This window comes from Sceloporus undulatus, chromosome 5 (assembly GCF_019175285.1).
Source record: "Sceloporus undulatus isolate JIND9_A2432 ecotype Alabama chromosome 5, SceUnd_v1.1, whole genome shotgun sequence".
Classification (NCBI taxonomy): domain Eukaryota; kingdom Metazoa; phylum Chordata; class Lepidosauria; order Squamata; family Phrynosomatidae; genus Sceloporus; species Sceloporus undulatus.
Window position 1 is genome coordinate 4,482,079 of NC_056526.1, and position 11,361 is coordinate 4,493,439.

General features: G+C 43.8%; 1 protein-coding gene across 1 annotated transcript in view; it reads right to left on the bottom strand.

Annotated features, from left to right (window-relative positions):
- Positions 1-200: 200 nt before the first annotated feature.
- Positions 201-11,361, bottom strand: part of ASB13 (ankyrin repeat and SOCS box containing 13) — a 16,167-nt gene continuing 5,006 nt past the window's right edge. The window contains exons 2-6 of the mRNA XM_042470750.1: positions 6,165-6,352; positions 3,711-3,861; positions 2,990-3,124; positions 1,910-2,101; positions 201-1,415 (exon numbers count right to left, since the gene is read on the bottom strand). Of these exons, the coding sequence (XP_042326684.1) occupies positions 1,288-1,415; positions 1,910-2,101; positions 2,990-3,124; positions 3,711-3,861; positions 6,165-6,352 (794 nt within the window). The 3' untranslated portion in view covers positions 201-1,287. The remainder of the gene's footprint in view (positions 1,416-1,909; positions 2,102-2,989; positions 3,125-3,710; positions 3,862-6,164; positions 6,353-11,361) is intronic.

Consider the following 11,361-nt stretch of genomic DNA (forward strand, 5'->3'; position numbering starts at 1 on the left):
TGGGGGACCATGTACGGGGATGGTGAGGAGAATGCCTGACTGGGTGTCACCCCTCTTCTGAGGTGTCACCTGGTGCAGGCCGCACCACCGCATTCCCCCTAATGACACCACTGCTACCATGACCCCTAGCCTCTTACCCCCCTCCCCCCACCAGCACAGAGGAATCATAACCAAAATGAGACATAGCCAAAACGCTCACCTGTATTGAAAGAAATGGGTTTATTCTTGTTCTGACACACTGATACAGATCATATTCCAGGTCATCCATAGAAGAGGGAGTGACCAAAAGTCATGCTTCCAGTCTCCTATGACCAGTGATGTATCTGAATGCACAGCTAGGGTTGGAACGCACTCACCTAGGATATACTCTATGGAGCACCTGTAAAGCTGGCATCAGACACACCAGCAGCTCCCAGAGTTCTGGGTCACATACCCAGTGAATGGGGAAGGCTCAGTGTATTCCACCATTACAGATCCAGCTAAGTAATCCAACTAAAATCACTAAAAACCATAACTACAAATTTTATCTAAATTTTAAAGGAACTAAAAAGTGTCTATAGGGGAGGGGGTTATAAGATTTAGCACCTTGCATAGCTCTTTTAAAGTTTGGGCTAATACCCCGAGCAGATTCACTTCCCCCTCTGACACAGAAGGTACCAGGCGGCATGGTCCCAGGGGTAAAGTTTGCCTGTGGACCTTGTCCATCCCTGCAATAATTAGGCAGAAAAAACTACTAACTACACATATGAAGATATGAGAGATTCCAGTTTTATTAGCTATGCTGTGTCTAAACATGAGTGCCAGGGGGCAAAATGTGGGTCCCAGCCTGAAAAAGTGCCAAAAGGTGCTAAGTGCTTCTTGCTCTGATGGATTAATTCTGTGGTCACCCTCAAAGTCTATGTAGTGTGTAAGCAGGTGTAAAAATGAGCTGTGAACCGCTGCTTCCAATCCTGATGCAAGTGTTGTATCCTTTTCCAGCTGCAATGCTGGAATAATAAGACCACAGTGGGATCTTCAGAAAGATGTGAGTGCTGTAGCATTTTGCGTGCTCAAAAAAGCACCATAAAAATGCTAAGTGCAACTATGGGAACAGGATGCCATGAGGGACCCTGTTGATCAGTCTTTAAACTATCGATTGCTCATAAATAATATTTACATCCCTTAAATTAAAGCCACATCTTAGGGGGAAGGGAAGGGAGGGTTGCCTGAGATTTAACATGACCAGAAATGTGTAGAGGGTGTTTATGTAGGCAATGGCATCCTCAGCATGGCAACTTTGGCTGTTGGTCACTGGTAGGAGAGGAATTTGATTAATCGCGGAGGGATGTGGAGCTGGGCAACCTTCTTCAAGCCTTGCTGGCCGATGGCCCGTCTCAGGGTGAGTCGACAGAGCTGGGACAAGCTCAGGGGAGTTTCTGGGATGAAAAATAGAGAGGAAGCATTTGAGGTAAGACGTGTTGTAGAGGTTAAAATTCACACAAACACACACAGACACACACTGAGCCCTACTGGTTCTGGCCAAAGGCATATCTAGTTCAAAGCTTAGCAAGTTACCTTTGTTCTTCTAACTCATTACAGTGCTTTAAAAGTGATTTTTTCCCTGATTGTTTACACAATGGTTTAAATATGTACTTCATGTGGTGCTTCATTATTGGCCAAGAGTACAAGTTTGCATAACACAAATCTCTCTACACACGCACCTCAAACCAACATCCCCTTGGCACAGTGTAAATATCCACAAGCAAACCCATTCAACTTAATTACCACAAGGGGACAGCAATGCAAAGGGACCTCCTGATAAGAGTGACTTTGTTTTGGTTTGCTAGCATTTCTGATATTCACAGTCAAAAAGGGAAAAAAAAGGGGAAAAAAAAAGAAGACACCTTTCCAAGATCTGGTTTTCACTTACTTTCATAATGCTCAAAGCATTTGGCCGCTGCACTGTTGCTCCAGGTGTAGTCAGAAGGCTTCTTCCCTCGGTTGTCCCGGGCCCAAATGTTCCCCCCAAATTCAACCAGCATCTCTACCAGATCAGCATTTTTCACTTTGGCAGCGTGATGGAGGGCAGTCTCATGGAGTTTGGCAGCATTCACATTGGCTCCTGATGGCACCGACGTAAATGAAATTAAAATAAGAAAAACACATGATCAGGGTTACCAGGAAAGAGCAAAGAAGAAACATCAAGCAAGTTTGCTCCTTGTTGCTTTTTGTAGAATTTGAAGTTCTGCTGAATCCAGGAATGGAGGAACATTTTTGGTTCTTCAGATGCTTTGGACTTCTATTCACAGAAGCTCCTGCCAACAACATGGATGGCAAGGGATTGTGGGAGTTGACGTTCCAAACATTTGGAGGACCAAAGTTTCCTCAATTGAGCCTAGAATGAGTAGGATGTTCAGTGGGCTGTGCAACTGACAAAACAGCCTCTGTATATTCCTGGCCTAAGAAAACTGCAAAATACATGAGGTCACCATAAGTCAACGGGCAACTTGAAGGAACACACACATACATATGCATACACAGATTTAAATACCCTAAAGGCACCATATCTTATCTGATCTTGGAAGCTAAGTAGGGTCAACCCTGGTCAGTATGTGGAAGAGACTACCCAGGAATAGCAGGTGCTGTAGGATATATTTCAGAGGAAGGAACTGACAAAACAACTCTTGAGTATTCCTTGCCCAAAAAAACCATATGAAATTCATAAGTTGACAGGCAACTTGAAAGCACACACATGTACACACACACACACACACACACTATACTTCTATTGATGCAGCCTAAAATCGCATTGTCCTTTTTAGCTGTTGCATCGCACTGTTGACTCATGTTCAACTTGTGGTCTACTTGGACTCAGAGATCCCTTTCACATGTAGTCTTGTTCTAAATAAGCACTGCAGATACAGTGTCCACCTTAACAATCTGGGATACAATGGCATACAAACAGAATCTAGTAGACAGAAGAGGGTACTCTTGCCCAGCACCCACTTACCTGCATTGAGCAATATCTTCACACAATCCAGGTGCTCTCTAGCACATGCTACATGCAAAGGAGTGCCAAAGTGGCAGTCGTGGGCCTCCAGGTTTGCACCAACATCAACCAGGAGCCGTACACACTCGGCACTGCCTTGAAAAGAAACCAAGAGGCCAAATCAATGGAAAATCCCTAGACTGGGCAACAAAAGAGTTGTGGCATTTTAAAGACGGACACATCCATTGTGGGAGAATTCAGAGGCATCACCATGTTAGTCTGGAATATCAGTATGCAATGGGATCTTGTAGCACTTTTGAGACTAGCTGTGTAAAAGAAGTTGTACCATAAGGTTTCATGGACTTGATATAAAGACCCAGTCTATGACACCTTATTCTACAGCTTCTTTTGCACAGTTAGTCTCAAAGATGTTACAAGATCCCTCTGCATACATCCATTGTGGTGTGCTTCACTGGAGGTGAAGAACTCCAGAACTCTGTGTCTTGAGCTGGATTGCATCCCATCCCAAAACAACTATAAAATTAATCCCTGGATGAATTTATGTATTTTTTGCATGGTTTTCAGACAGAAAGTGCTTCTAAAATAGAGGGCTTTGGTGTACTGGTGGGGACTAGAAGGGACTACAAAACAAGGTTCCAGAGGCTGTAGGTGGTCCATAGGCCACACTCTGCCCATCCTAATTTAGCCAACCAAATTCCCCCCAAGTCTACTGTTGGCTTACCATTCATGCAGGCCTCATGGAGGGGAGAAGCCGTGTAGAGAGGTGGGTTGACTTTGGCCCCATGGGAGAGCAGGACCTTCACACAGTCAATGCTACCAGAAGCACAGGCATCACAGAGAGGGGTGCTCCCGTCAATGTTTCGAGCATCAACCTGTGAAGCAAAACTGGTTTGTAAGGAACTCTTGAGCAGGACTGGAAACAATCTTGACATTAAAAGATTAGAGAACTGGGCTAAAACAAACAAAATTAATTTCACCAGGGAGAAACGTAAGGTACTACACTTAGGCAAAAAAATAAAAATAAAAAATGAAATGCACAGATATAGAATGGGGAGCACCTGGCATGACAACAGCCTATTTGAAAGGGATCTGGGACTCTTAGTAGACCATGAGTCGGCAGAGTGATCCAGCAGCTAAAAAAGCCAATGCAATTCTAGGCTGCATCAACCCCAAGCATAGTGTCTAGATTGAGGGAAGTAATAGTGCTGCTCTTTTCTGGTCAGGCCTCACCTGGAATATTGTGTCCAGTTTTGGGCACCACAATTTAGGAAGGATGTTGATAAGCTGGAATGAGTCCAGAAGAGGGCGACCAAATGGTGAAAGGTCTGGAAACCATGCTCTATGAGGAGCGGCTTAGGGAGCTGGGAATGTTTAGCCTGGGAATAGGAAGTGACATGAAAGCTATGTTTAACTATTTGAAGGGATGTCATATCGAGCATGGAGCAAGCTTGTTTTCTATGGCTTCAATGACTAGGACATGGAGCAATGGACTCAAACTACAAGAAAAGAGATTCCAGCCAAATATTAGGAGGAAATTCCTGACAGAAGAGCTGTTTAGTGGTGGAATGTGCTGCCTCAGATTGTTTTGAAGTCTCTTTCTTTGGTGGTTCCCAAACAGAGGCTGGATGGCCATCTGTCCTAGGGAATGCTTGGATGGTATCTTCCTGCATGGCAGAAGGGGATTCGACTGGATGACCCATGGGGTCACTTCTAACTCTGTGATTCTATGATTCTATGACACCACTTTAACTGTCATGGCTCCTTCCTATGGAATCCTGGTATTAGCCATACCAATAGCATTTACATTTCTACATCACTTCATACAGAACTCAGCACTCTCAGTGGTTTACAGTCTGTAAGCCAATTGCCCTCAACAACTGGGTATTCATTTTAGCAACCTATGGAAGGATGCAAGGCTGAGTCAACCTTGGATCCCTGAGATTAAACTCACAACCTTTTGGCTGCAGTACCAGCATTTAACCCCTCCACCACCAAGGCTCCTTTAATGGATTTGCAGTCTGTTGGGTATCTCACAAAACCACAGATCCCAGAATTGCATAGCACTGAGCCACAGAAGATAAAGCAGCTACAAACTGCATTAATTCTGCAGCGCAGAATCATCAGAATCATGTCTATCTTTTGAATTGGAAAAAAGTACTAAACCTGAGAAACCAAGGCACAGTGATATGATGAGGGAAGTTGACTGGCTATCTGGAGAAGCACGTATTTATTTATTTATTAAACTATTTATACCCTGCTCTATACCAGGAGTTCTCATGGCGGCTTACAAAGAGCATTAAAACAGGTAAAAAAACCAGTAAGAATGTATAAGTAAGGTGGGGTACAGGCCACCCAAAAAGGGCGGTCTGCCGGCGCCTTGTTTTGCTGCGCGAGGAAGCCACAGAGGACTAACTACGCGGATCCCTTGCACAGCAAAAAGAACCTGCAAAAAGCAGGTTCTTTCTGTGACACCACTGTGATGCCACAGTGCACCAATGGCGAACTTGCGATGTCACAAATGGGGCGCGACATGCGGATGCTGAGCATCCTTCGCGTCAAAATGGCGGTGCCCATGTGTACAGGGCACTGCCATTTTGACGCCCTCGTCATGTGCTAGGGGTGAGGCACGTATGGGTGGTGTGCCCTCGGCCAACCCCTAGCATGTGACGAAGGCGTCGCAAAGGCCCGTCTGGACAGGGCCTTAGTTTCCAGACTTTTCATCATTTTGATCGCCCTCTTCTGGACATGCCCCACCTTGTCAGTGTCCCTCTTGCATTGTGGTGTCCAGAACTTAACAGAATATTCCAGGCGAGGTCTGACCAAAGCAGAATAGATCTACACTCCTATTGACACAGTCTAGGATGATATTGGCTTTTTTAGCTGCTGCATCACACTGTTGACTCATGTTTAGCTTGTCAAACTGCATTAATTCTGCAGTGTAGCAGCAGCCTCAGTTCCTGGTTGATTAGCGCTTGAAACAAAAATATGACGGTGCTTTTGAGTTCTACCTCTTTTCATTTCTGTCTCCACTCATCACTGAAATATGACCCTTTGAGAACTTCAATGAAACTGAATGTGGCCCTTGGCATGAAAGAAATTCCCCAAACTTGTACTATGTGCTCCTAAATTGATCTTAATCCTCACTACTCTTCCCCTGTGATTGAACCACATGTACCTGGGCTCCTGCGGCTAGGAGAATTTTCACGCACTGAGTCTGACCACGGAGACTGGCCTCATGCAGCGGCGTGATGGAATCGTAGGTGACCAGGTTGACGCAGGCTCCATTCTCAATGAGTTGTTGCAGCTGCAGGGTCTCTCCACTCCTGGCTGCTTCGTGAACTGGGGTCCTGTCAGCCCAAAACCCTGGGGAGGAAGCAGGGGTGAAAACTGAGGACAGCTAATGTCCACAACGGGGACAAATAACCAAAGGGTCCAAATGGCACTAGGTAACCCAGTCTCTTTATATCAGGTTGGGCACGGCTGCATATTCAGTTGAAAACTGACATGAAGCTGCGATCCAGAAGTGATCTGAAATCTACTTTCTGTTTCCACAACTGACTTTCCCAGGTTATACAGTTGGCCCTCGGTATCCACAGGGGATTGTTCCATGGGCTGGCCCTCCGTGGATGCTTGGATCTGCGGGTGGCAAGTATGGCAAACAGAAAGGTCTAGGAAAAGGTAATCTCAAAGGAATACATAAGAAAGTTTTAATATCTAAAATATTCAAATAAAAGCAGTGACAGTAATTTTCAGGCATCCAGGTGAACAGTGTGTAGACAAAGAAATACACTGTGCCAGAAAGCAAAAACGACAAGGAGTGTATACACTAATATGCATGAAAGATAGGAAGTACCGTATGTACTCAACTATAAGTCGACCTCATGTATAAGTTGAGGGCAGGTTTTGGGGCCAAAATTATGAATTTTGATATGACCCATGTATAAGTCGAAGGTAAAACTTAGGGGCACGCAACAAAGGATGTAAAGAATGAAGGAAAAGAAAATGATGCCAAAGAATGCTGCTATTTTCCAGTCCAAGCATTCAAAAAGGCCAGAAGCAGCACCACAGTGGAGAGAATAGAGGAGGTTGGTGCTTCTTTTAGGTTGTCCTGAGATGGACAAAGCTCTTACATTTTGGGTCTTATTTTGAGTTCAGGTACAGCACTTGCATTGACCCGCGGATAAATTGACCCAGATTTTTTGGGTCAATTTTTTGACTCACATTTCTAGACTTATACATGAGTATATACAGTATATGAGTTTCCAAATAATATACAAAATATAAAGTATAAAAATATCCAACATCCAAAGTGCATGGAAATACAGAAGTATGTGCACTTCCAGAGGTCATACAAAATAAAAAGTATAAAAATATCCAAATGCATTTTGACTGAGTCTTCTTCAGTGGAAAAACGACACTCCTTGTCATTTTCACTATTAGTTTAGATATTAAAACTTTCTTACATATTACTTTGAGATGACCTTTTCTTAGGCTTTTCTGTTTACCATACTGTTCTGGTTTTGGTTTAGGCCAACACTTCATTATTTTGACTATTTCTGCGGATGGCAAGCCTGTGGATACTGAGGGCTGACTGTATTAAGCTAATTTTCACTATTTAAATCAATGGGAGGGGTTGAAGGATTTGCTGATGCATTATAGTGCTCCTGGTGTTGCCTGGGTTGTTTCATGGTTGGTTTTTAATGGGCAAGTGCTGTAGGCCGCACTTCACACTCTCACAACAGAAGTGAATGCTGTGGTAGGGAGTTCCACAGCCTGTGAGAAACCACTGAGAAGGTTCTCTCCCATGACTTTATCAAATGAGCCTATGATGGTAGCAGGACCTCTGGCTCTTAACATTCTGGCAGGTTTGTATAGGGAGACACAGTGTTTCAGATAGCAGATAAGAAACTATACTTCCAGCTGCGATTGGAAATGGTAATTTTGACACAAGGATGTTTCTTACTAAGCCACTGTTCCTGAAGGCATCCAGGAGTGGCCATACACCATTTGGGAGTATTACTGGGGTTGGAGGATCTGGGGTGAACCAAGGGGCTGCCAAAAAAACCCTTGGGCATCACATGTTGCCCACAGGCTCTACCTCGCATGCCCCTGCCATCAGGATTTACAAATGCATTCCCATGGATGACAGCCCAGTACATCAAGTGCATAGAGTGTCCTATCAGATTTCAGAAAAGTAATCATGGTTTGGAAATTGTTGTATACAGTGATGTCAGAGGGAAATTCAATACACAAAATATTGACGGGAACCATCACATGGTTAACACTGTTGGTCATTCACAGGACTGTTAAGAGAGTGAACTTTTAGACACTTACAAAGGAGCAAGTGGCATTAAACTCAGTAGATCTTTCTTCTGACACTGCATCTACACTGCAGAACTAATGTAGTTTGACACTGCTTTAACTGCCATGGCTCAATGCTATGGAATTCTGGGATTTGTGATTTTGCTAGATATTTGGTCTTCTCTGCCAGGGTTGGTCTATGATACTATGATTCACAGATCTATGAATCTATGGTGCCACAACAAGCTACAAATCCCAGGATTCCAGAGGATGAAGTCATGGCAGTTAAAATGGTGTCAAACTGCATTAATTCTGCTGTGTAGATGCAACATCAGAAGAGGTTTGCACTTGGAACTCCAAGTACACAGGTACAAAAAAGGACTTTCTAAGTTATTATAAATTAGGGGGAGGGGGATGGCTGTGTTAACTGCCTGTGGTTTCTAAACCATTTTAAGAAGTTTAGTCTGTTTATAAAGTTTGCAAATGCTTTTGTGAATTTGTGAAAGCCAGTGTGGTGCAATGGTTGGAGTGATGGACTAGGTGAACCTTTTACAGACCGAGTGCTTAAACTGCAGCCCAGACCCCACTTATTTATTGCAAAGTGCCATGTCCCTTTGGCTTTCTAGTAAGAAACTCTGACACATTCTGTGCTAGGGCGACAGCATGTGTGCCCACTGAGAGGGCTCTGAGCGCCACCTCTGGCACGTGTGCCATAGGTTCGCCACAACTGGACTAGGACTTCAGGAGACTAGGGTTCGAATTTCTATTCAGCCATTGAAATCCATTGGGTAACTTTGGGCAAGTCACACTCTCTCAATCTCAGAGGATGGTAATGGCAAACCTTTCCAAATAACCCATGCCAAGAAAACTCCAAGACAGCTATTTGTTTGAATTTCTCTTTAGTGATTTCCCCACTTTTCAATTTTCTATACATACCTCGTTTAAAACTTAGCTACATTGAAAGGTCTTAAGCCTTTGATTGCATAGATCAATGCTCTTGAATTAATTGAATGAATTGAATGCTCTTAAAGACATCTGAGTGCCACTATATTATTATTATTATTATTATTATTATTATTATTATTATTATGCTTTATTTATATTTGGTAGTCCAAAAGAGGACTATTATGCTTTATTAATATCTTATTTATATCTGGTAGTCCGAAAGAGGAATCTGTCCTTAGGGCATGAGGCTACTGTTAGAACACAATAGGGAGAAATCTGGTTAATGGCTTGCAAGTAGTGGGATCCTTAGCTGAGAGAGATCATGTTCTCCTGGAGTTTGTTATACAGTGGGCCCTTCGTATCAGCTGAGGTTTGGTTCCAAAATCCGTGGGTGCTCAAATCCCATTAAATACAATGGTATAGTAAAATGGTGTCCCTTATATAAAATGGCAAAATCAAGATTTGCTTCTTAGAATTTATATTTTTAGAAAATATTTTCAAGCCGTGGATACTTGACTCTGTGCCCAAAAGGTCCATGGTCCATGGAAAGCCAAGCATCATCAGATGTACATTCATCTAGACTTTAGGAGAGCGGATTTCAGTAAACTTTGAGAAGTATTGAGGGTGATCCCGTTTTAAGAAATACTAAAAGAGAAGGGAGTTCAGGACGGATGGGACTTTCTCAAAAGAGAGATACTGAAGGCACAATTTCAAACAGTTCCAGTGAGAAAGAAAAACGGGAGATGTCTCAAGAAACCAGGATGGATGACTAAGGAACTTTCAACCGAGTTAAGTTTGAAACGGAACATGTATAAGAAATGGAAAAAGGGGGAAAACACAAAAAAGCAATTCAAAGAAATAGCAGGCATGTGTAGGGGTAAAGTCAGAAAAGCTAAAGCACAGAACGAACTCAGGCTTGCTAGAGAGGTTAAGAACAATAAAAAGGGCTTTTTTGGATATGTCCGCAGCAAAAGGAAGAAGAAGGAAACGGTAGGGCCACTTCGTGGAGAAGATGGCAAGATGCTAACAGAAGACAGAGAAAAGGCAGAATTACTCAACACCTTCTTTGCCTCAGTTTTCTCAGAAAAGGCAAAGGGTGCTCAACCTGAAGATAATGGAGCAGAGGACAGAACAGGGGAATTTCAACATAGAATAAGAAAAGAGATAGTACAGCGCGCCCTTGGCTTACGTGGGGGATCTATTCTGGACCTCCCTGTGTAAGCCAAATTCCGCGCATGCTCAAGCCCTATTGGAATGAATGGGGCTCATGCATGTGGTGGTGCAGTGGCGTGCGCACGCCATGGGCACGCGCCCTATTCATTCCAATGGGACACGCTGCCCCTTGCACCCCGCGTGCTCCCACACAGCTTCCCGCATATGGTTAAAGCCACATATACCACATCCGTGTATGACGTAGGCGCACTGTACAGGAATACCTGGTAAATCTAAATGAATCTAAGTCTCCAGGACCAGATGAACTCCATCCAAGTTAAAAGAGCTGGCTATGTATATTGGAGCCATTGGCAATAATCTTTGAGAACCCTGGAACAGGAGAATTGCCAGCAGATGGAGGGAGGCAAACGTCCCCATCTTCAAAAAGGGGGGAAAAGGAGTCCAGTAGACTACAAGTCAAACAAGGGTCAACAGAATGATGTGGCACTAAAAAGACCTATGCAGTTCTTGGCTGCATCAATAGAAAGCAAAGTGTTAGATCAATGGAAGTAATAGTGCCACTCTATTCTGCTTTGGACAGGCCTCACTTGGAACAATCCGGTGACCAGTTCTGGGCAAAACAATTCAATAAGGACATTAAGAAACTGGTGCCATGTGTCCAAAGAGAGTGATTAAAATGGTGAAGGGTCTGGAAACCATGAGGCCCTATGAGGAGAGACTTAGGGAGCTGGGGATGTTTAGCTGGAGAAAAGAAGTTAAGAGGTGATATGATAGCCTGTTTAAATATTGAAGGTGTGTCATATTGAGGAGGGGACAAGGGCCACCAATCCAGCCCATTCTGCCATGCAGAACTCTCAATCAAAGCATCCCCAGACAGATGGCCATCCAGCCTCTCTTTAAAGACTCCAAGGAAGGAGACTCCACTACCTCTGAGGAAGGAGTGTGTTCTGTGT